General features: G+C 40.9%; 1 protein-coding gene across 1 annotated transcript; it reads left to right on the plus strand.

Annotated features, from left to right (window-relative positions):
- The first annotated feature begins 5 nt into the window (after positions 1–5).
- On the plus strand, positions 6–23,186 carry aldh1a2 (aldehyde dehydrogenase 1 family, member A2). The gene is made up of 13 exons (XM_085907754.1): positions 6–258; positions 10,774–10,878; positions 10,962–11,102; positions 11,489–11,618; positions 13,355–13,416; positions 14,178–14,306; positions 15,171–15,284; positions 17,713–17,815; positions 18,401–18,585; positions 18,672–18,836; positions 19,628–19,785; positions 21,772–21,846; positions 22,358–23,186. Exons 1-13 carry the CDS (start codon positions 142–144, stop codon positions 22,428–22,430), a joined length of 1,557 nt encoding a protein of 518 aa, XP_085763880.1. The 5' UTR covers positions 6–141; the 3' UTR covers positions 22,431–23,186.
- Positions 23,187–26,200: the final 3,014 nt, after the last annotated feature.

The following is a 26,200-nucleotide window of genomic DNA, read 5'->3' on the forward strand; positions in this document are numbered from 1 at the left end:
CCCAATGAAAGCGAGTCTTGAGTGACACCTGGCTATAAACCCACGGAAGGAAAAGCCCAAAGTCCACATCACCGTTCACTTACTTACTCGCTCGCTCGGCCGTGGGGGGGACGCAAGAGAGACGCGAGAAGCGACGCAGCGATGACTTCCAGTGAAATCCACATGCCCGCGGAGATGAAGAGCGACCCGGCTGCCCTCATGGCATCCTTGCAGCTTATGCCCACGCCGGTGCCCAACCCGGAGATCAAGTACACCAAGGTCAGTCGGTCCACCTTGCGTCGCCCGAGAAGGGGGACTCGTCCACTCAGTACGTTGCGCTGCAACCTGGCTCATGCACTTAGATATATCTATTAAAAAGGGGGAAAGGTTATGGTTAGTTAATATTTTGCAGAGGAAAACCTTTCAAAAGTTACACCACAAGTCAAGTCCAAATTGATTGAGTGAAAAGTTTTTGGTATGTAAAAAAGTAGACATAAACGCTGCACATCAATTACATAAAAGCAATGCACTCGATGAGGAAAATCTAATTAACAATCTGATTTAGTTTTTTTTCTTCTCCAAATAATTGAATTCAGTAAGCACTAAAATACGTTTTCAATGAAAAGAAAGTTGCAATGTTTTTAAATTTCATAATACATGGAATTTTAAAGATTCAAAGTAGAAACTATTAGTGCTACGTTTTGGCTTATTCATTTATCACAAGATTTTATTGTATTTTAGTTTGCTGTTAGGTTGATTGAGACATGCCGCTAATATTTTGGTGAACTTATTTTGCTACAAAATATAAGGAAACACCTCTCATTATATTGATGTTTACTTATCTAATTCACCTTTAAACCACAGATTAAAAAATATGCACAATTTAAAATTGAGAAAAAAAAGCAAAATACAAAATTCACAACTTCAAGATCTATGAACAAAGTTATCTTTTAAAGTTTGAAAACTACAGCCACAATAAACATCCTTTCATTAATTTCTCAAACAACATTGTTGAATTAAAACATCCCTAGCATTATTATATTTATCTTTACAAAAGTCAAATTGTGACATTTTGTCTTCAGACTGTGCACCTAATATTTTCTTTTCCTATTTTCTGCATTATATGTTAATAGAGGACACCGGGTAGAAACAAACGCATGTGAAAGCCTTAGTGAGGGAATATTACAAAGCCACCATTAAAGTGTCAGATTTTAAATTACAAGCAAGAAAAATCCACAATGATGACAGCGTTTTACCGCAGTAGTAGCAAGCAGTGTGTGTGTTTATGCTGATCACTGGCTCGTAACGTGTTCATTTTGCGTAACTAAGATTGCTGTCAATCATTGTAAGCATCAGTGGGGAAAGGTGAAAGTAAAGTCTTAGTATGTGTGGTCTCCTCGCTCACAAGAAAGCCAACAGTAAGAGGCTAATGGTAGAGCGACAAAAGTTTGGTTGGAGCTCGGGGCGATATCGCAAATGTTTCTGGATGTGGGAGGAGGACAGAGATGCAGAAACAGCTGGAGAAAGGAGTCATGCGAAGATGTTGATTTGGCTTGTGAAGCAACTCGAGCAGCACCACTGCCAAAAGAATGTTCACTTAAACAGTATTGCATATTTGTGCTGAGTGGTTCAATATTTTGCCAACGCTGTCTGGCATCAAAGGAAGATTGTTACCATATTTTAATTTAAGTACAATATATCATTAGCCTCACAGCATAATGAACAAAGTCATTTTCAAACGTTTTGGGAAAGAAGGTTCTTGTTTCCCCCATTCAACATTTATGGATTACCATGACCTGAATGACTGCGACTCCACACAAGCAGATAAATAAAGGAATAAAGAAATAATAATGAAATAAATTAATTTACCACAAAAGTATTTTATTAATATTGTGATATTGTGAAAAACACATTGATTGTCTGGCATTGACCTGAATTTCTCGATCAAAACGTGTTCTCGTAGTTTCCCAACATAGTGAAATGAATGTGAAAAATGCTAAATTAGTCACAATAAACATAGCATAGGCAATTCTGCTAGGAGTCTAACAATATATATATATTTTTTTTTTCTTGTTTGATTAGAATTTATGAATTTTTGAACGCACGAAGCTGGTGGATTTTAGGCTGGCACGGGGCACAACATCAGAGCCCCTCCAACTCCTCCCCAAGCCCAATGACCATTATCTCTATCAGTCAAGCTCTCAACAGTGGTTAACTTTATTTATTTATTTATTTATTTATTTAAAATCATGCACTGGTTTGAAAAAAGTCATCGATGGTAGATTATTTTGATAAAGAAGAAGTTTCACATACCTGTCTCATATCTGCGTTGCTCAAGCACCCAAGTAAAGTAAAGATACCAGAAATAGTATCTACTGTACTCATCAAGTAATGAAGGATTTGTACTTTGTACTTAGTTACTTCTCACCGCTGTTGGGAATAAGTTTTTTTATGATAGCGAGATAAAGGGGCAGCATTGGATGATAGTGTGGCGCAAGTCCATTCAGTTCCATAATTGCTTTCTGAACACATACCTCGGTGCCACAAGTGCAAAGGTCACGCCGCTGCTGCACTGCAAAGGGGATGGTGTGTGTGTAAGAGAGTGTGTGTGCGTGTGTGTGTGTGTGTGTGTGTGTGTGTGTGTGTGTGTGTGTGTGTGTGTGTGTGCGCATGTGTGTGTGTCAGCCCTGAGCTGCTCTTCCATTCCCTCATACAGGAGGAAATGTTTGGGAGCGACTTGGTGAATTAACCCCAAGGAATTTGGATCATCCAGTCCCGGATGGTTTGGTGGACACAGGGGGCACAAGGGTCCTGATTTATGGGCACCCCTTGCATGGGCTCTCCTGTTGTCCACCCGGCTGACTGGGAGGGAAACAGGCAGCCCAGCGTTGTGGCTCATCGGCCCACAATGCAGCCACATGCCTCCCTCACGGATTTCTTTCGACAGTTCAACGTATATGCGTCATTCGAGAATTTGAGGAAAATTTGTGCGCTGACATTTTTGAAAAATCGCCCATTTATTTGATCATATTTTTGTCATGTTTTCAAGATAAACAGGTAATAAATGATCATGTAAACTCATTCATCCGGTTCAGATTTTTTAATCATCACCTAATATTTCAGTCAGATAGATACTGAAAAAGAAACTATTGCTGCGATAAACTATTGCTGAATAAATCATTTCCAATAAAATCAGAAACGTTACATTTATTTTGATTACAAGAGGGGGCTCCAAATACACAGTGTTGCAAACCAATGCTAATGTATGACTTTTTGCTCAATAGCACATGCTCGCTGTGTTAGATGCAATGCTAACTGGTCAGAACAAAATTTTGCTATTACAATTAAATAAAAGAAAATCTTTGATATTGTTTTTTTTTTAATGATAATATGACTAAAAGGGTTGAGATAATTCATGGCTGAAAAAAATCTGAGAAATAAAAATGGGGACTGAGTTCTTCTAGGTCAAGTCAAGTCAAGTTTATTTGTATAGCCCTAAAGGTGAGTGCAGTTAGCTTGATGTAATTTTTGCTGAGTCTTGCAGTTCATTTTTTTGTCTTCCCTGAAATGGCTTTCATAAAAGACTTCCGGGATGCAACTTCAGAGCATAGTTACATTAAAAAAATGCATATAAATAGAAAAAAATTAACCTGTACAAGGAAGTCATATCCTCCAAATTATCCGAAAAATATTATTAAAGACCTACGTATTTATTGTTAGAGTTCATATCTAAGTAGGTCAAGCGGACGGGACAATAGAAAAATATAAGCCATTTTAAAAGCTGCTCAGGAATTATTTGGTATTCTGAGAATCACTTTGAATGCAGCTAGTTACATTTAGTTTCAGAACAAATAGCATTTAATGAATAAGTGTACTGAATGACTGATGGCTGAAATTTCACAAAATCACCTCTAATTCCGCAATGACACGATCGAGATGATACGTTCAGTGTCACAGTCATTGCCTCTCCCAGCCGTTACACAAACAATGCAGCGCAATGAACTATGACATCTGAGTGACCCCGTGAGCTGATACAGTATCGTTATTGACGATAAAGGCGATTGAGGTTTGCTCCTTGTCCTTCTCACCCGTTCGTGAACTGTGCTCTCTAAAACACAACTGTATTGGCTTATTCAAATCTTTCTAAGAAAAAAAATCTACTATAGTCACTTTGACCGACAAGCCCAAAAATATACAATGAAGGAGGCGGTCTTTTTTTTTTTGTCACCGTGTTCCCCCTCTCCCACTAGCCACATTTCCATAGCATGAAAGCTCCAACAGCTGGCTTACAAAACGCAAACAGTTTAAAGGTTGTCAGGACCACGACGGAAGCCATAAATAAAGGCAGTCATGATAGATGATACTGATGCTTTTTGCTGGCAAAAGAAGGGAGGGGGTGCTCGTTGTAGGAATAATAAAGGAATGACGAGGGAATGTTTGTTGTCTTTGGGTGATCTTTTTTGGGGGGGTAGAGTCGTCCACGGAATACAATTGCATACAGAAATAGAAACAACATGCTTGTACTTTTAGTCAAGATCCGGAATTCTCAAAGTACGATACAAGTTGTACGTGGGGACTCTCAAGTGGAAGGAATCACTGAATTTAAAATAAATAAAAGTTACAACATTTTAAACATATTAGAATTAAATGTTGGAAAGTAATGTAATGTAATATAGATTCTAAACTTTTATTTTTTTTTAGCACAGTTCAGTTGTGTTTTACTTTACAATTTTATTTTGAAGTAGTCTCATTTTCAGACAAATGAGAGCTTGTTTCCCCTTTAGGTTCAAGGCATGGTTGTTTTAATATTACAACTGAATTTCATGACCTGGATGACTGAGACTGTAAACAGGCATAAAGAAAAAGAAAATATTTTGCAAGCACATTGATATGTTTTCATGGTTATTATGTCAAGTTGAAAATGACTGACTAATGATTCTGAAATATCTTACACTAAGTACAACCTCAAAAAATATTTCATCAACACAATGACCAACATTAAATATGATTACATTACTATTATTATAATAACCATTATTTAAGAGGGAAATATATTTGTTATTTAGTATCTCATAGAAAACATCATGAACCAAAATTTTGTGGAAGCAATGTTGGGTCAGTTTAATAAAATACAGTAGACACTTTATTTTTTTTTGCCTAACTTCTCATAAACGGTGAGCATCCAACCTAATAGGGGAGAAAAAAAATCCAAGAATATGCACGAGGTTTTACGGCGATCAAAATGAAGATTGTTGGGCCTTTATAGTAATGAGCATGTGAGGCGCAATTAAACTGCCCACTGTTGACAAATGGGTCATTTAAAGTGTACTCTCAGTGTGGGCTGGAGAATAGCGTTCTATTATGTTCCAGATCTGCTCATCTGTTCAACAGTGATAAATAGTGAGTGCCATAGGAACCTGCGCTGCGCAACCTGGCTGCCCATGTATTGTGTGACATGCACTCACTTTGGATGAAGAAGGGGCTCCATCAATCTGTCACTGATTGAGATAGTACAGACAGGGGGGGGGGGGGGGGGCTGCGGGAGGGGCTCCAGGATGCTCAACGCTGTCTACCGGGGGGTGTAAATTATGATGCGGCTTCACCGTGAGGGTGCGTAGCCCTGCTTCGCCAGAGCCTGACCTGCAGTTCTGGACTTTTTCCACTTCAAAACCACCATCTTGCTGCCATTAAGATCAAACACAGAGCAAGTTAGGGGGTACTGTGCGACTCAATGATTTATCACAAGCGGCACAGCTAGAATTCCCACCGCCGCCCCTCGTCTCCTCTCCTTCCACTTGCTTTACACAATCTCCCTGGCCACATCTCAAGTCTAAAGCATGTCTCCTTGATTGTGACGGTTTAAGTGCTCACCGTCCTTTAGATGTCCATTGGTGTGAAATGCCCACTTGTGCAGCCAGTGTAAATTTTAGTCGTGGCACACACGTCAACATGACGTCCCCGGTCTCTTAATCACGTTTGAGGGGAAGGCCAGTGACACGGAGGCAGCTCCATTCACTTCCTATAAGACCTCGCTTCTGCAGGCCTCCTGACAGAGAACGTGTAAATCCTCGAGGTGTGCTTAGGAAAAACACTGGGCTTCATAAATCTGCTGGAATCGGTTCCTTCCCCCCGGCGAACACGAGACGCAAGCACTTTTCAAGATGTTTATTTGTCTGTTGAAAAGCATCACATGTCTCGGACATGAAATGATTGCTTCCCCCAACCCCACCCACTGATCCCATGTGTAGAACATCTTTAAATATATCTTTGACCTGAGCTTTTGAGAATGATGTAGAGCCATCAAAACTCACAAAAACAAATCACAGAAAGTGAACAAATCAAGTGAAAAATTGATCCAATGCGTTTTTCAACTAGCAAAGGCAATTTTCGTTAAAAAAACAAACAAAAAAAAGCTTCATTTCGGTCAGTTGGTATAATTTTTTAAAAATAGTATTATTTATTTATTTTAGTGTCTAGGTTGGATCACTACTTATTAATTGCAGTCTACGTTCCCCTATATTTTTGTTGATGTGATAAAGCCACAGATTAGTTTGAATTATTGTTGTAATTTGATATACCGTACGACATATGTTTATTGGTAAGCTATCGTAATGAACGATTAAAAAAAACGCAAGCCAAAGTGTTGAGTAAACTAACAACTGTAATTAAAAATTGATAAACTCTTTCACCAGGATCGGACTGGGTAGAATCAAATCCGAGTCGGTTATTGCGGTGTCATACAAAAATGTATACGGTGGGATTCCTTAAGATTGTTCTTTGGGGGGGGGGCAAATGGCTTTCATTTTTTGACACGTGACGGCGAGAAGGAGAGCCTAACGGAAACGTCTTCAACAAACAAGTCCAGTTGCCTTAAATCAAACATTGTGGATTATTACGACCTGCGTGACTGAGAACAGACAATAGACAAGACAAAATCTGTCGATATAATCTATTCACACGCAAGACTTTTTACTTGCGTCTACACAGACACACACATACAGTCTAGACAAAGATGCACGGCAGTTAGCGACCGCAGGGTCATTTTGGTCCAAAGCTGCCAGCGTCGGGTGGCATCGTCTGCAGGGTCAAACAAGGCGGCAGAGCGCGCTCACTTGTAACTGCAGTAATTACCAACGAGCGGAAATGGAGGTCACGTGACCGAGGAGGATATGAAGCTTCCTGCACAGACGAGTCTCGCAGGTGTGCTAGTACAAGACTGTGGAATCTTGGCGTGTTGTTCTAAAAACACACACATTTGCACGCTTTGACTCCCTTTACCTCCACTCTAGTATGTCCATGTAAAAAACAAATAGGCGAAAAAATGTGTACCGCTGCAATTTTTTTTTTCTGCTGTGAGCCGCGGAGCTTCAGCAGCCAAACAGATGTTTGACTGGCTGCTTCAGCTTATTTTCACTTTTCTTAATTCTTCCCATCGCCGCCCAGTCATAAAACCAAATTACCCCACCAAAGCATACACAACGCATTGTTAATATTAAATACATGAACACTCTCAGAGGTGGTGTTTCAACTTGAATGACGTTATTTATCGCTGCGGGCTATGCCAAAAGAAACAGCGTCAGGGAATGAGTTATCATTTGAATCCCATAATGTGCCATATATATTACATTTAGAATGAACAAGAATTAATTGCAGATAACTGAAAGAGAATTTGCAGAGACAAAATAAGTTGCCACTTGCAAGTGGCATATTTCATTTTCTTAGGTGACTTAGAATAGTAAATGTCAGCAAAGGTATCACAAAATCCGGTAAATTTAACAGTTGGATTGAAGAAACTTCACAACTAAGTTAAGAAGACAACATAGGTAACTGGTTGTGCGTATGTAAGATTTTCAAAGCTTTAACTTGTAATATGTGAAGGTATAGAGAGTGTGAGAATTGGTTTTCCCGAACATGAAGACATCATGTGAATGCACGGCGGCGACCCGGCAGGGGATGGGAAAGAAAACACAATTTGTCATTTGAAAATGTTCACCCTTGCTCTTGTTTTCTCACTCTTGCGCTCTTTGCCCTTCTTCCAAATGATCCTAAAAGCAATTTTCGTAAACCTCGAGAGTTGATTTACTCGGCGGCCCTGTCATCTCAATCAAGCTCTTCAATGGAACCAGACAAAAGTCTTAACGCCAGTCCGAGGCCGAGGAAGGGCCGAGCCAAACGTGTCCTTTTCTTAGCGTGATTTAGATGGCGGCCCGCTCCGCTCCTCTTGCGTGTCTCCTTTTAGCAGCGCCTTGTGAGAGGGGTTACGCCACGCACAAAGCTACCCACCGTCTGCATTCTTGCCGGGACTGTTCAGGCTGTCAGGGGGGCTCGGCTGATTTAGGACTCCCCACTTCAGTGGAGCCTATAAATTCAAAAACTAATTCAGTGCTCTACGGGACTTTGTGTTTTTGTAGCTGGCCCCGCTGCTACTTATCGTTCCTGACAATTTTATGAAGTGCTCTTAATGAGCGGCAGATTAAAGGTGGCCTCTGATGGAAGGCGCCTGAGAATACTTGACTGGTTGAGACAAGCCTCGCTTGGCCTGTGTGCCAGGGTCACCGGAACAAAGGTGCCCCGAAAGGGAAGGTTTGATAACGTACGCTTCTGGGAAGTGCTACGCCATGATACTCAACACCTACTTTTAAGGTTACAATGAATTTATCAGGGCGGATACATTCCAGACCCAAACTAAAGGATTATAGGTAAAGAATGGGAAAGCAAAACGGTTGCATCAAGGTAACATTTCGAAGCTGTTTTCAAAGAACATTTTCTCCAAGTAGCTTCAAGTCATCTCGCTGGTATAAGAAATCAAAAGGAAGTGATGTCACGTCTTTTTGAAAGATCGTATGGTAAAGAGTTCTTTTAATTGTCGATTGTTTTCGTGAGGTTAAGATTTTGATGACTAGATTTCCGTTGTGAATAGATGTAAATTAGTTGGTTCCATGGTTTCTAGTTACGGACACAGGAAGTAGAGTGAGTTTTGGTGTGATGCAGATTGTACACCTACTAGGATAGCCAAAGATGAGAGACAAAGCACGTGTTACTGAGAAAGCGAACTGAAAAAAAAACTCAAATTAAAAACGACAAATTGAACGAATGACATCCCGGCTTCACTCTTGAAAATGAACAAATGTGGAATGTTTTTCACAAATATTTCTGCCAAATTCTGGTTAGTTAATCCAGCACTGAGTACAACATTTCAGGCGGCAAAGATGAGTTGATTGGTGCTTTCAGGTTTGAGTCCATTGAAGTTTTTCCAAAGGAGAAAGGCAGGAATAGTGTATATACAGAACGACTGGAGCCAGCAGATGTTCTCCTTGCACGCCATCAATCAGAAACTGGCAGCTATTAAAAACAGTCTTCCTAATGGATCTTAACATGTCCAACCAAGAGGGTTTTTTTTTTCTTTCTTTTTCATGCCTTCATTTTTACATCAAGGTCTTTAGCGTCGAGCAAGGACAGTTCCTGGGATTGGTTTTTGGTGATCCCCCATAAAGGCTGCGTATCATATACCATGTACGGAATCCCAGGCGGTTGTTTAACGCAAGGCTTGCTTTAACGTATCACAGAGACCGAGTGCGGCACGTGTTTTATGATCTCGTAAACGAGCAGTGATGTTGTGAAACGTGTGCTTAAGGGGGATGGTGGATGGGCGTCTGGTGTCTGATAGGGATTTATCGTTGTCCACGCCCTCACTCGCTTTTGTCTGGATGGTGGAGTACTCCCAAGAGAGCCGTGGTGGACACGTAGGAATCCTCAGACAACATTTCCAGAGATTCTCCCACATCCTTTACGCAAGAGTCTGGATGTGCCTCATAATGCTACATCCTGCTGCCAATATGCCGCCATAAATACTTCACTTGTAATGCGTAATACTCACACATTAGAATGACACAAGACTAGTGGTTCTAGTCTTAGATGTCAAAAAAAAAATCTGATTTTCTTGGTGAATTTGAGTCATCATCTGCTTTTCTTTCTTTTACATGGAGTGCCCCCTGGTTCTGTTCCGGGACCTATATTTTTTTTATTTGTACCTGCCTCTCCTCAGGGCAAAAAAACTGGCATCTTATTTCATTTTTGTGCAGATGACTCCCAAATTTCCCTTCCATTGGAGAGAAAGGTCCCTGGTGCTTACTCAACTGCCAAGCTGATATCAAAGCTTGGACAACTCAGTTGTACCGACTAAAAGTGCTTTTCCATCACAGGTTCCAGAACAGCTTGGCTTTGCCTCACTTGGCCTGGCTTGGTCTTTGTTGTTTCTCAATTCCAACGAGCACCAATCACCTAGGAGTGGAGTCGAGCAAACTGTGCTCGCAGTGTGCCACAATATTTTGCGAATTCTCAAATCTTGGCCAATTTTATTATTTTTTTTGAGGGCGTGGGAAATCAACATATAAATCGCAGTCAGTAGTGTTGATTTCATTGACGAAATCGAAATGACATTGCCTACAAAAGGCTTTGGGTCAAGATTTGTTGTCTTCTAACCATTCAAAGACAATCTTACAAGCATTTATCTTGACTAGGTGAGATTATTGTAATGCCCCACATGTTGATGTTCGATAGGCTGCCTCTTAATATTGCAGTACGCTGCTGCACGTCTGCTGACTGCTACACAAAAAAAAAAAATTACCGTTCACTCGTAAAGCTCCCTTGGTCTTACAACATACCTGAGTGATATTTAACAAACCAATGCTCTGATCTGTTTACTGAGGTCTGGATGGGATGACTGAATTTGTTTGGCACTCATCCTATTTTGTTCTATTCTTCATTTTATGATTTTTTTTTTTTGCCTTCCAGATTTTTATCAATAACGAGTGGCAGGACTCTGTCAGTGGGAAGGTCTTTCCAGCTTTCAACCCAGCGACTGGGGAGCAGATCTGCGATGTCCAAGAAGCAGACAAGGTTCTTTACTTTTCTTTTGCTGTTCTTTGAAATCAGTCAGTTTGTAATTCAAAGGTTGAATCATGAATTTATTTCCATCCCAGGCCGATGTTGATAAAGCAGTGCAAGCTGCTCGTCTTGCCTTTTCATTGGGCTCTGTGTGGCGGAGGATGGACGCCTCCGAGCGGGGCCGACTGCTCTCCAAGCTGGCTGATCTGGTGGAGAGAGACAGCATCTATCTAGCTGTAAGAGAACGTTTAATTTATATTTTTAATTTAAATGATTTGTGGTCTTCAAACTGCAGTGAAACTACAGTTGATGCATCGTTTTTGGCCCCCTGTTTGTTTATCTTTAAGATGTTTTCCTTGCTATTTAATACTCTTTCATGCTTTCTAAAAAGCATTTTTGACTTACTTCTGTGTCAAGTAAAAATAAATAAAATGTCTTTGCTCAGTAGGGAAACATATAACTGTAACTTAGCGGCTGTATTTGAAATTTAGTATTATCTTAGTTTCACATTTCAGCCAGGGGTGAGTGTAAAAACTGGAGCAGGATGGAGTTATGTGCGAGGAGCACAAGGTTATACAACATATTTCTCAAATGGCTCCATCCTCCCTCCATCTCTCCTCAGACTATTGAGTCACTCAACAGTGGGAAGCCTTTTCTGCCTACTCTGTTTGTGGACCTTCAAGGGACCATAAAGACATTGAGATACTTTGCCGGATATGCAGACAAGATCCACGGTACTTCGATTCCGATGGGTAAGGACAAAGTGGAGCTATGTCAACTATTTAAAGACTCATTTATTTGTATCTATTTATTTGTAAAGATGTCGTATTATAGCTACAAAGCTAGGTTTCATCTGTAGTCCCCAGCCAGGCTAATACATAAGAAAGAAAATATAACACATAAATATATGCATACATATAAACACATAAGAAAGAAACTATGACATGCAATATAAGTAACACAAGGGAAATGTAAGAAGTCTAGTGGTCACATGACTGATTTGTTTTCAGCCATAATTTGAGTTTTCTAAAGCTGATCAGTGTAGGACTCTCCCCGTATATGCAGAGGACCGTTTCACATGTTAGCAAATACATAGTTTGGTCTGAAAGTTATTATTCATTCACCACAAATATATCTTTGTTGAGTCATGTTTGTAAATTAACAATAAGCGTTTACATTTGTTGAAAAATACACTAGAAAAATGTTCTGAATAAAAATATTGCAAGTTGTTTGTTTATGTATGCCCTGTGATTGGCTGGCAACCAGTTTAGGGTGTCCCCTGCCTACTGCTCGAAGTCAGCTGGGATAGGCTCCAGCACACCCGTGACCCTCGTGAGGAGAAGCGGTTCAGAGAATGGATGAATGGATGGATGGATGGATGGATGGATGGATGGATGGATGGATGGATGGATGGATGGATGGATGGATGGATGGATGATTGGAAATTGCAATATTGGGGCTAGGGGGATCACTATTGTTTTATTTACCAAAGTTGTCAACTTTTCAGTAAGCTATCAAAGTTGAAATCAATGCAAAGGCAAACATTTATTGTCCTGAGGAGGCTGCCGCAAGTGTTGCCACTCTCATCGCAGTGAATGGGATGAGTCTGGGGGTGTAAAAAGGGAAAGTTGGCGGCACAAAAAAAGAGAGAGGGGGGGGGGGAATAATAAGAAAGGACATGGGAAACCTCCCGATACCGCTGTATTGTCCCTCTCAAAGCTTCTCTTGTGCTCGACTGCCAAAGCAACCACAGCGAGCGCTTTCCCAGGGCTTTAGTTTAATCTTTATTCCTCTCGTAGACTTCCAGAGAAAACAAACAAGGGTATTCCTACTGCCTGAATGATCCAAGTGCTCGTATTTGGACATCTGTCGGCTGGAGGAGCCGGCCACAACCGTCAACAAGGCGCGTTTAGCCTTTTACTAATATTATGTTGATCAACACGGACAGTGTGAAAGGAATGGGCGTCGTCCTTATATTCAACACATTTGTCCGTACAGTTTACGGTCTATTTTTCCAAAATGAAGTCAAGCAACTAGCACACGTCCAATTGCGTATTCCCCAAATAACAACAGCGTGTTTTGGGTTCTATTTTCCCATGATTTAAACCGTGCTCGCCATTGAATTGATCATTCCTGTCCAAATGTATATTGAGGCAGGGTGTCAGCTGAGGGCTGAACATTTCCCAAAATCAATTGTTTGCTGAGAGTGGGCACACCCTCAAGTAATGCAAGAGGAATGAGAGCGCCTTTCCAGCATGACACCATGTCCATGACCTTAAAACACTTCCACACATGCCATGTGTTGTTCACCACGTAATCTCTCACAGGGGTAAGAGGAAGCGAGAGTGTTGTGGGTGGATCCGCTTACGACGAACGAGCGTGAAGGGGCAACGCGGACTGACCGCTTTCACATGTTTCCTTCATTGAAAGCAAAGCCAGAGTTGAATAAACTTGTTTTCTTCTTGTGTGTGCACGTGTTCCTTCCCAGATGGAGAATATCTGACGTTTACCAGATATGAGCCCATTGGAGTTTGTGGACAAATTATCCCTGTGAGTATTACAATCTGCGCAAGTGACAAGCATCTTAATACAAATGGACTTTTAAGCAAAATACAGCGGTGCCTTGACATACGAGTGATGCGTCTTGGGAGTTTTTTTTTCTCGAGATATTAGCGGACAATCGGCTGACTCTTTGCTTTTACTTGTAACTGCATATTTGACTTAATTCGAGAAATGTGACAATGTTAGAAATGTGGTTGGAGAAACAATCAAAACATTTTCCACTCTCTGGCTGAAATCGAGTCACATTTAATGTCTTTCCTTAAAAGTGACCACACACGAGCATACAAAAAGTACAATATTCTAAAGTGATAATTTTCCTTATTACAGGACACAAACACATTTTTTTTTTTTTTTGAATAATTAATAATTAATGGCATGTCCATTCATTTTGGTGAGAAAACATGATTTGAGACAAAAGTGTCTTTACTTACAAGTGTGGCCATGTGACAAACAACACTCATACCTCAAGATACTACTGTATAAGCAAGAAAGTTTTCTCTTAGCCTCAGACAGTCAGTATTTATTCGAGCTCAGCTCTAGTTCACGTGTTGCGAGTTTACCACTTGGCCATAATGCGACGGGAGGAGAACATTTTCACACTTGACTCTGTTTAGACAGACTGAAAGGGAAAGTAAATGACTGGTGAGCAATGACTTATCATGCTTGACCTGTGACCGACCACCCAGAGCCTCATTCTAATGCATGATGTCTTTTTTTTATGTGTGTGTGTGTTTGTGTGTCACGCACAGTGGAACTTCCCTCTCATGATGACGGCATGGAAGCTGGGGCCGGCGCTGGCATGTGGAAACACTGTCATCCTCAAACCTGCTGAGCAGACACCACTCACTTGCCTCTACATGGCGTCTCTCGTCAAGGAGGTAAAGCATAAGATTCGGCTCAATTCGGACCACGACAGGGAAAAATCAAGGGCTGTCGCAATCGAATATTCTAAGAATCAATAATTCCATCAATGACACCATTGATTAATTGATAATATAAAAAGATAAAGGTCTTTGTTGTGTTGCCAATGTGTTTTGGGTTTTTATCTTGATGCGTGATAAAGTTTCTCCCAATTAGTTCGAATGCAATTTTCTGTAAAATCATAGGGGATACATTTTTTTTTTACCAATACAATATGCATTGATATAAGAATAAACAATTCAACACAGTGATTAATCGCTTTTTGGGAATGATACAATCCAATAAAGCCGATTTTCATACGATGTTCAATATAGTAACTGCCTTTTCCGTGAATAAAAATTAAGGGTAACTCCAAATGTATTTTTCATTGGATTTGATTTTATAACCAATTCAACATTCCTGACTCCAAAATCAGAGCAAGAAGCAGCATCCATAATGGAATCAGAATTGTGAAAACTTTATCAATCTCCACCCCAATGTTTGGTATGAACAAATTTGCATGGCGTTCCAACTAAGGTGGCGACAGATAACAGCTCATAAAAGGAACAGGTAAAAGCCATCCTTCGTGTCTCTGGCAACAAGACTTGCGTCTTCACTTGTGTAAAAATCACAAGTATGGTGAGGAGATTAGAAAAATATTATCCTGGTCTAGCACATCCTGCAAATCTGGAGACTTTCTGTCTGTGTCCTTTCTCTCTTTTGACGTTTTCTGCTTGTAGGGAGGTTGGGTTGGGTCCGGATTCTCCCGCATTGCCTGTGGTTTTACTTGGCTCTGCTGTCATCTCCGCTAAGGCTTATTTCCTCTCGTATTGTTTTGACAGGCCGGCTTTCCACCGGGAGTCGTCAATATTTTGCCGGGATTCGGGCCAACGGCGGGAGCAGCGATCGCTTCGCACATGGGCATTGACAAAGTGGCGTTCACAGGCTCGACAGAGGTACGTTGGGATGTAGAAGACCAACGAATAGTGACACAGTGACCAAGATGTGGGGAGCATACTGGATCATGAAACATCATTGTGCCTGCATTGGAGCCTAAATGACAAACAAATGAAGCCGGTGGGTCCCTGTCATTATTCCTTTTGGCAGGCAGCTCCAATTTTATCTTGCACATGTGCGCATATTTGCTCTATCGAGAGTATACAAACACATCTGTCGAAAACTCTGGTCCCTCCTCTGTTAACCATCCACAGAACATCCACGCACTATTGTAGCTTATATGACAAGGAAACAGTTCACAGCAAGCTAAATTATCAAGCATGTTAGGGAATGGATCCAACTGCATTCTTTGGCAACTCAGCAGATTCCTCTCCTGCAGACCATTAATACATATCTGAGATCTCCAAGTGCATACGATGATAAAAGCTTTTACAGTAAACCAAAAGCAGAGTGATAGTTTGAATGTTGCCAGCCAGTATTTCAAAAGCTCTTTTTTGTCAAATGAGCCGTGACCTGTTTGGATTATAGGGTCTATACGGTCTGTTTTGACTCTAGGAGTATGCACAGGTATGTGTTGTTAGCTAGCCTATGATAAGCCCCCACGTAAAGATCACAAGGAACCAAAAGCTGCACTTTCAAAGGCAAAGACATATCTTAAAGCTTTGATATGATCTGAAGCACTACACTTTGGTATCTTTTCCATTGTCAGAAGCTGGGGTAGGGTACTGCTTTTGGGCGCCTTCCAAGGGTGCAGTTAGCTGCAAGCAGTATTGGCGTCACGCTATACGGCTAGCAGCTAACTTCACCCAAATCCATGTACAAGAGCTCTACAGAAACAAACGCTGATTAAAAGATGTTGAACAACTTGTTTTCCCTCTCACGCAATCTTGCATCAAGGCACCTACACGTAGTAGGACAAACATATTTTTTGTTTTTAATCATCCGGACTTGATTGAACATTTCCCTTGTGAGTGGCCAACATGTTTTCCCCCCCCCCCCAACGAGTTTTCCTGTTGTTTCGTGTAATCTGGAATCAATTAGTGTGGAAAAGAGCCAGTGCTGTCAGAAGCTGCCCATGCCCAGACAGTGAGTCACCACAAAAGTAGTAGCGAGATATAGCAGGGAGAGGAGCATCTCCTCGCTCAGTGCTGCGTGTGGCTGCAGGTGGATTCGGGTTGGACTCCCCCTGCGGCGACTCACGTGAGTCTCTGACTCCTCGTGAGATAGTCTGGCAGCTCAGCATGCTTTGTTTACCTCTCATTGAGGACACGCTAGCCTCCCCTTTGTGAGCCACTACACTGATGAAAGACACATGAGTCGAAGGCAAATGTGCTGTGTGATTAAACTTGCGGTGCAGCGCCAACAAGGCACACCTGACTGTCGAGGAACCAAAGAAAAAGAATCTTTTGTTCATAGAGGCACTTTTCTTTGGTTAAAAGAGTTGAACGAGATCTCAATGACTCCGTACTAACCCTAACCCTCGTTTGAAACCCTAATTAACGATCCTAAAACTCGTTGGAAACCCTAGTCAGAAACCCTAACCCTAGTTTGGAAGCCTATTAGAAACCCTCATCTTAGAAACCCTAAAAGTAGTTTGAAACCTTCGTTGGAAACCCTAACCCTAGTTTTAAAACCTAGTTTGAAACCCTAACCTGGGTTTAAAACCCTAGTCGGAAACCCTAACCCTAGTTTGAAACCCTAATTAGGGAACCTAAAACTCGTTGGAAACCCTAGTCGGAAACCCTAATCCAGTTTGACAGCCAAGTAACTCAGATTCTACATTGTGTATGGAAACAAATGTCTTGAGGTCTAATTCAACACAACGTTTTTCATTGTGGTTGTATTTTGAAGTGTTGTCAAACTACACGTTATCCGACTCAAAGGTGTTCCCAGTATTTTTCCTCCCGCCTGCAGCTCAATAAGGTTTTGATTTCAATCAAAACTAAGCATTGCTATCATGGTAAAGGCAGATTGTTTTTTCAAATAGCTCTGGCATTAGATCAGACTGTGCTGGTAGACTTAATGAAGTGGCCAGGGACCGTTTCTCCACAGTTAAGAGACCACCCCAAGATGATTTACTGGCTCTTCCTGAAGTGTTTTCAGGTTCCAATGTTGATGAGATAGTAAATGAAATGCATTTGTATGAAAGTAGTAAAGCAGAATGCTTACTAAGCAAACCTCCCTGCTGATACATGAGCACTCCTCTTCTATTTTATGGCAAGCTGACAACCAACCACCTACACATTGTTCTCGCTTCCTCCCTCCCGAGTCCTTCCAAATATTGCTTTTTCGTTCCTTCCTCCAAAACCCATTGAGGTAGTGCCAGGCCTCACTACAGAAAGAATTGAACAACTCCGCTTAATTTAGTGAGGAGGCGTCGGGGCCTGCGTCACGATGACTTAACTTCTATATTTTCTTTCCCTTTAGGTTGGAAAACTGATCCAGGAAGCAGCTGGGAAGACTAACCTGAAGAGAGTGACACTGGAGCTGGGAGGCAAGAATCCAAACATCATATTTGCAGATGCTGACTGTGAGTTTATGAGTTATGCTTTCCTCATTTATACATTATGAACAAGTGTGAGCAAGATGCTATCAAGCATGGACAAAGATTGAGGTCTCAGAATAAACAATGGTATCCTCTTGCGGAAGTTCCCGCACATTTACACACTTTTCTCAGCGCCCATGCGTTGTATCGTCGGGACCATAGAAGGTGTGGGAACCCTGTCGGAAGACGTTGGATGGATGCGTTTCAGATAGATTTGAAGTGGCTCACCAAACTGTGCGAGGCCAGGCGTTCAAATGCTTTCAACAGCCGTGAGAGGGTCTCCCTGAGGTCTGTAAATCAGGAAAATAGACCCAGACTCAGTCAGTGGCTTTGGCTGAGACCCATAAATCACGGGGGTCCATTAACCCTTTGTGCGGAACAGCGGGGTCTTGTCTCTCAGGTGTCACATTTGCAAAAACGTAGTAGCCATACTCAGACCAAAAAAAAAAAATGTATGCCTTGCAGATGTGATTTCTGTAACTTCCATTTTTTCCATTTTGTTATCCTGAGCTGAAGAACCTTCATAAAGCTTTTAATGACCTTTAAATTGATGAGCTCCTCTTTTCTCAGTGGATCTGGCTGTTGAACAAGCCCACCAGGGCGTGTTCTTCAATGCGGGCCAGTGTTGCACCGCTGGCTCGCGTGTCTTTGTGGAAGAGCCCATCTATGAGGAGTTTGTCCGCAGAAGCGTAGAGCGAGCCAAGAGGAGGACGGTAGGAAGCCCGTTTGATCCCACCGCGGAGCAGGGTCCACAGGTGAGAGGGTGAACACCTTTTGGAGGGGGAGTGGGGGGGGGGGGGGATTGGGGCCTGATCACACTTCATGTCTCTTCTAATAACAGATCAGTCGGGAGCATCAAAATCGAGTGCTGGAGTTCATTCAGAGTGGCATCAGCGAAGGTGCCAAACTGGAATGTGGAGGAAAACCTTTGGGCGTGAAGGGCTTCTTCATCGAGCCCACGGTGTTCTCCAACGTGAAGGACGACATGCGCATAGCCAGAGAAGAGGTACGCACAACAGTTGCTATAGCTTTTAAGATGGTCAGTTTCATTTTTATTTTATTTTTTTATCTCCACATATCATGAAACTGCATCTCTTCCCACACTCTGTGGTAGCCATGTCGCATTATGTCACCTTATGTTTGAAAGTTCCACACTGATCACAAAGTCAATGTCATTCAAATTAATATTCAATATTAATATTTAAAATCAATGATGAAAATGTAAAGTGAATCCAAAACAGTTGTATTTGATCCATGTTCAAATAGTGCTTCCAAGAAAATTCAACATTTTGACCAATGTTGGGTAAATAAATAAATGAACAATAAATAATCAAAATAAATTCATAAAATACTATTTCAACTGATCTTATTATTGAATTCTGACATTTTTCTTAAAAAAAATAATAATAATTACAAAAAAATAAATACTACACTACCTACAATGTGCACCAAGGATTGGAATTTGCGGTGAAATGCATTTTGGTCCCATTGGACAATACATACTTAATTCTTATAGCAACAGAATATTACGCTATAATAATGAAAAAAATCTCAAAACAAATCAAGATGGAGTTAAAGAAAGGGTTCAAAAAAAGAAGGAATTTCCAAGTATTTTAATGAGTGTAATAAAAAAAAAAAAAAAGGGTGAATGAGTTCTTAATCGGCCCAAAGCAGTTTTTGCGTTTTCTTGCGACTAGACAATCAAACTGCGATGAAAAATTAAGTTCCTTGGGGGAGGTAACAATCTCGTCAATCACCATTAAAACCTCTAAGTGTACCTTTTGAAATGCTTTGCAGATTTTTGGACCAGTACAGCAGATCATGAAGTTCAAGACGGTGGAGGAAGTGATTGAGCGGGCCAACAACACAAACTACGGTTTGGCTGCTGCTGTCTTCACCAGTGACATCAACAAAGCCATGACCATATCTACAGCCATGCAAGCTGGCACTGTCTGGTAAGTTTCATTTACCGTTTCATTCCTCCACTCCTCTCCTGCAGGCAGTTGCTGCCCCTTGCGCTTTTGGCCCCCCACGCTGGCCATTTGCCATTTCACTATCATTACACAAGAAATGTTTCCTTTCCTGCTTTCTTATTATTCCTTTTCTACCCTGCAGCGTAGACATTCTAGATGTATAACACGCCAACGGAATACGACGACACACAACTAACTACAACACAATTGTATATGTAAATTGACACCTTAGTTTCTTTGTGTAATGAAATGGCTATAAAATGCTACGTCTTGATTTCACCCCTAATTGTTGAGTTTTCTTCTATAATTACGTGCAGATGGCTTTGGCTCAGGGGAGTTTTCTAGCTAACATTCAGCATGAGCCAAACATTTTTCACCACTTATCATAGTTAACTACAATCCGGCCCTAGCTAAAGCAACATTCACAATATGATGCCGGAGGCCTCGGCAGCCCCGTTTCAGACCACCGTGCTCAAAAGGGGGGATGGTGGTGATAAATCGTGATTGTCGTGGATGCCCGGTAAACTATTGAAATGTTTGCAAGGGTAGTCATGAGCGGATTATAATACTAGTGGGTCGTAATAAAATGGAATGAATGCAACTGATTTGGACAGTACATAATGGGACGTTCCACACCTTGTAGGCTAGCCATAGTAGCATTATATTCCGTGGCATCTGACACGCACCGTGTCAATGACAACTTGGCAAGACTTGAATACGAAGAAAACAATAGCCAATATCCCATGATGCATCACGTTCCTGGCAAACAAGGCTGTTGTGGCTGCAGTGAATTTTGTATCAACGTAGCCTTAGGAAATATTTCTCCTAACTGTGCTCAAAAGCAATCCTGCGTCTTTCTGCTCAACTTTTGTTTGGAACTTTCAGTCGAACCAGATTATTATTTTTCTGCCTCGAGAAATACTGGCTGTCAGCAATGAGTAAGGTTTCATTTACTTTTTCAAAAACTCAATTCAGTACATCCTCTAAAGTTGAACACAATTGGTTTGATGCTGATTGACTTTCAAATTGCTACAATTTTAACAACCGACCCCTCAACACAAAAAAATAATCATGTAAAGTCAGTTCCTTTGCTTTAGATTCAAAGTCTTGCCATTAGAAAACACTCATCAACTGTACCGGTAATGTAATAAGTTTCATATAAAATTCCTAGCCAAGTATACTGTTAACAACTGTAGACGCAACAAACTAATATTAATCACCCCCCGAAAACTTTCTTGTGGGTGCCGATGAAAAAGTAAAACATGTCATGATGAGCGATAATACACAGGAGTGATGAAGGTTTGATTCTGAAGTTTAGTTTGATTTGTTCAGCAAATAATTCCAGGAAGAAATGTGCCATTTATGGGGTGTTGAACTTTGTAGGATCCACTGTTTACATTTAAAAATGAATCACTTGAAGCACTCGTCAGAAACCGGATTACTGTAATTCATAGTTGTTCTTGACTGCTTCTTTAAATTTCATCATGCCATAGGCCAGATTGTGTAATTCACAATTTGTCTTCTTTTTTTACGACAATGTACAAATGATCGAATTTTAGCCATGACACGAGTTGGGGATGTAAGTCTTTTTAGCTTTGTCTCAAAACATTACATTCAAATGTTCCCGAGAAACTGGCACCAAATTGTGACATTTCCCCCGAATGAAGTCTTTATTCCGTGTTTGAATTTCTCCTGCATTGAATAATTCCATGTTGTCTTCCCCAGATGGCTGAAGTTAAGCAACTCCCAAATATGCGACTGACTACTTTCAGCTGTGTTTGCAAAAAACTAATGGGATTATGTTATCAAATCCAGAGGGTGGCTAAAATAGCAATGGCGCTGGTGATGATATGTTCCTCCATCCATCTTCATGAACGATGCTAATATATTTTTTTTCTTCGGCCAAAAATTCCATGTCGTGAGTCCAATGGACAAGAGTAAGAATGAATGTTTTGTGTACTTTTTTAGGATAAACTGCTTCAACGCACTCAGCACACAGTGTCCATTTGGAGGATATAAAATGTCTGGCAATGGACGTGAATTGTGAGTATGAACTGTCCACAAGTGTACACAATGAACCACAACATCACTAATATTGACTTTAGGGATTTTTGAGAGGATATAACCATATTCCTAGGCCAAAAATCTTTTGCCGTTAGTCACAGAGCAAAATGTGACCCACAAAAAAAATCCCATCATACGCTGCCATAACATTCACATATGCCAGTGGTGGGCGGTGCATCTTCGGTGGAGATTTATTTTTGCACTTTTTCCACCTTTTAAGACAACCACCATCGCTTTGCAATTGTAGATACCATACAAACTCCACAAAAAAATAAATAGTTTAGAATCAATATCAAGAACAAAATATCAACAATCACCCATTAACAAATTTAATAAAATATCATACTCACCAAAATCAATGATCATTTATTCAATTCTTGCAAGAGACATATTTTGCTTGTTGAACTTGACCTACTCTGCCCAACCAATCAGAGGACTCTGCGAGACAGATAAGCACCTGAGTGCTAATGTTTGCCTTTATGCCTTTCAGGGGAGAGAGTGGCCTGAGGGAGTACTCAGAGGTGAAGACCATCACAATGAAGGTGGTCGCCAAGAACTCTTAAGGCATCCTCTGGTTTTTTGGAAGAGGAGGTAGCATCTTCCTCAGTAGCGATGGGTGACAAACCATCAAAATCTCCATGGTGACTACAGGCTGTGACCGCTCTCCGCCCCTCAACCGCTCTCACCCCTCTCGCACCCCTCGGACAGTCGGCCGGTCCCAACCTGGCGACGTCCAGCTGACCCGAGTGTGTGCATCGGATCACCGCTGAAGCACCCCGTTTACCTCCTCCACTAACTCCACTAAAGCACTCACAAAGACAATGGGGCAAATCCCAATAACCTGCAACCGCTACACCCTTATCCCTCTTCAGAGCGTGTAGAAGCTGCTGCCGGACTCTGTCGCCGCACTTGCATTCAAACATTTCAATACCGTCTGTGTTGGAGGCAGTGGCGTCAAACCTCACGCGTCGTTGCTTTTGGCTTGGATTTATGCAAGCATGTGCCCCCTGGTTTCAAGACCTCTGATGCTGTCATTTGCCTCAGTTTTAAATGGATGAAATGTTAATTCCAAATTGATTTCTAATTGTCTTTGTTTTAACTTGACTTAACACTGTATGGTGACCTTTGACTTTGATTTGAACCTCTTAAAAAAAAAAAAATTTTACTCTCACCTGCTAAAAGAGGGCTAGTTGTGTTGGAAATTTTATGTAACTGATTGTCATTGATGTCCATCTATGTTGTGTTTATACAACCATATGCTATAAAATGATAAAATGACGATAGTTTTTTTTTTTTTCCAGTAAAAAGAAAAAATCCTATACATTGTTAGTCTGTGCGTCATTACTGTGGCTTGAATTTAAAATCATACAATAGCTGCTCAAGTTCCTTTCGCTTAAATGATTTCAGCAATACCCCTCATGACATCACAGGACAGGTCCCGACCAATCACAGCTCATCTATTTCCTGAGTTTCCAGATGACATTTGTGAGTTGAGCCATGATTGGGAGCAACCTGGGCAACTGATATCATTTTTCTGCGTAATTAATATTCCACAAATGAAATATCAACCTGAATAGCATTTTTAGACTGGTGGGGCCCACAGAAAACAATATTTGCCTTGACTTGCCATTTAAAACAGCGACACTACGTTGCCTTCAAAACACCCCCCACTAACTTAATGTGAAGATATAACGGAAATGATGCGCCAACTCTATTTAATGCATTACATTAAATCTAAATATGGTATTATTCTATGTTTTTAAGTATCATATAATAGAATGCTATTTTTGTAAATACAAAATATTTAGGGGGGGGCAGTGTGGAATGAATAAATCGAATTTTGAAACTAGCAGAAGGTTAAAAAGCTTTAAAAAGCTTGTTCAAAAATGAGAAAATTGCGTATGACAAGACAAAAAAAAATGCCACAAAGTTCAGGAAGGTGCATTTAGAAGACAATATCGGTCGTCCCACAAAAAAATACGGGTGCATCACATAGCAGACCAGTTCGAGTGATTGGTGGGAACAGGATATTTCATGGTTGTGAACATGTAAACAACACCACACAGAAGGGCCTGACCTGAGATTCAAACAAAGAATCTCTTAACTGTGACAGTTGCGCTAAACACTACCGTGTACTATCTGTACACAAACAGTTCCATTTTAACTTGACTGTTTGTTCTTGGCACTGCACATTATTCCACCAACATATTGTACAGTGTTTTGTTATGAAAGCCTTCAAACATAATTGTGTCAGGCAGGGTCAGGGTCAAGTGTTAGTGGGGAAATAAGAGCCGCTTCACATACTAAGAACCACATGATCAGAATCAACTTCTATACATCGACCTTTCGAGTTTTTGTTAGCAGGCGCTGAAGCTTGGAGAGACAGAAACAAGCCAGATTTTGGACATTTTCCTTTCTCAAGTCTGAGCTGCCCTTCTAATAAAGTAATAAGACAGTTGCTACACATAAAACAACCATCCAGTAAGAACCTTTGGGCATAAAAGGACAGTGATGCCTTGTCATGAGTGCACCGACGTGACAAATAGGTCACTAACACCTCCAGCTGAAGCTATCACATAAAGCATAGTTTGCATTAAGAGGTGCTATCCTTAAAGACTGGTCATGCCGTTATGGGATAGACAATCTCGTGAATGACTTAAATTGTATCTTGGATTGATTCCAAGGTTAAGTGCTAATCCCATATCCATCAACACTCCACACTATGTATTTATTGGTAGGAGCACTTACAGAGCTTGATAAGCGGCTATTACCCTATGGTCAGAAAAATGATTTATGAGAGCCATTTCATGCTAATCCCCCCCAATCGGCTCAATAGCCGCCGTGGTTCCATTTTGCTTCAGATGTAACTTTAGGAAGAAAAGGCTTAGCGTTGTGATCTATCGGTGCTCCGCTCGTGCCAAATTCATTGGTGAAATGACTGCTGCGTACCTTGGGGATGTCAATGAGATGGTGACATTGCAGCTTTGAATGTCGTCATGAAATGGGATCTTGACACGTCTACTGCCAAGACAGCCATCAAAGTGACCCGGCACGGAGGCCGCAGCGTTTCGCCGCTACATAAAACAACTGCAACGTTAAACACTCGATGGCATGCAAAAAAGGCTTGACGTTTTTGTAAAGTTACGAAGATTGTCCATTTCTGAAGCATTACCCCCCCCCCCCAAAACAAAAGAAAAATCACCAAAGCCGTCTCCCAAAGATGATGTCATCTTAATGATTGTAATGCTTGCTGTAATTATGTTGAAATGGTTTCCATCTGTCCATCAAGTGAGTCACAGGGGGTGGAAGTGTGATGTAAGTTGCACAAATTGAGTTGTCTCTCTCATTTTGAAAGGAAATAAATCCATCTTGTTTCTGTACCACTTATCCAGAACAGGCTCACATGGAACTGGAACTACAGGCCACCTGGAACTTGCAGTAGGATGTTTTCTACCCCCAAAAATGTTTTCTTTTCTTTCTTTTTTTTATTAAAGGTGTACAGAAGTTTTAAGAAAATGAGAATTAAAATGAGAAAAATGTAAAAACCAATTAAACTACACCAGAATACAGTTTTTTCTAAATTAAAGAGATTATGTCACATGAACCCCCCCCAAAATACATTTAAATTGAATTATTCTCTGTAAAATGACATTTACCAAGAATCTGTATACAAACGTGTTGCAACAAAACGAGTGAGTGACTCATGTAACATACTCTACGACAGCACGTGGAGAAAGAACTGAAAAGTCATGCTCCACAAACAAATCTTTTTGGAATCAATTATCCTATCGATTATTCCATCGATTAATTGGGGATTGCGCTCAGTTATCAAGAAGATGCATAGATGCTCAGCTTTGTGGGTGAAAAAAAAAATACTCAACATGGTTCCATGTTCCAATATTAAGAGTAAGAAAAAAAGCTGATCTAGAAGAAAACTCCAAGACGACAGAAAGCAGTCTTATGTGATGTTGATTTTTCATTCCAAGTAATGAAGACCTTGCTTTAATGTGGCCAATGAATGAATTTGTCGGGAATATCCATTTGTCTGGTCCATTTGCAACAGCGTCTTCCATCAGTGCAGGGCCATTTCATAGCCTGTTCCATTTAAAAAATCTTTAACCCCAAAATGGCAACTCTTTCCCATTAAGATAAATCAAAGGTGATCATCAGATGTGCCAAAAGGAGGCGGCATCCTGGCCACGCGGGCGCTTTTATGCTTTTAAGCAAAGTACGAGGAACAACGTGTACGGAAAAGTCTTTAAGGCAATCTGGGTTTCTGCCAAGCGTCGTCTCACCTCTGCTCTTCTGGTTTGGGAGTTAGCGACTTTCCCTT

Source organism: Syngnathus leptorhynchus, chromosome 3 (assembly GCF_054491065.1).
Source record: "Syngnathus leptorhynchus isolate UIUO chromosome 3, UIUO_Slep, whole genome shotgun sequence".
Lineage (NCBI taxonomy): Eukaryota > Metazoa > Chordata > Actinopteri > Syngnathiformes > Syngnathidae > Syngnathus > Syngnathus leptorhynchus.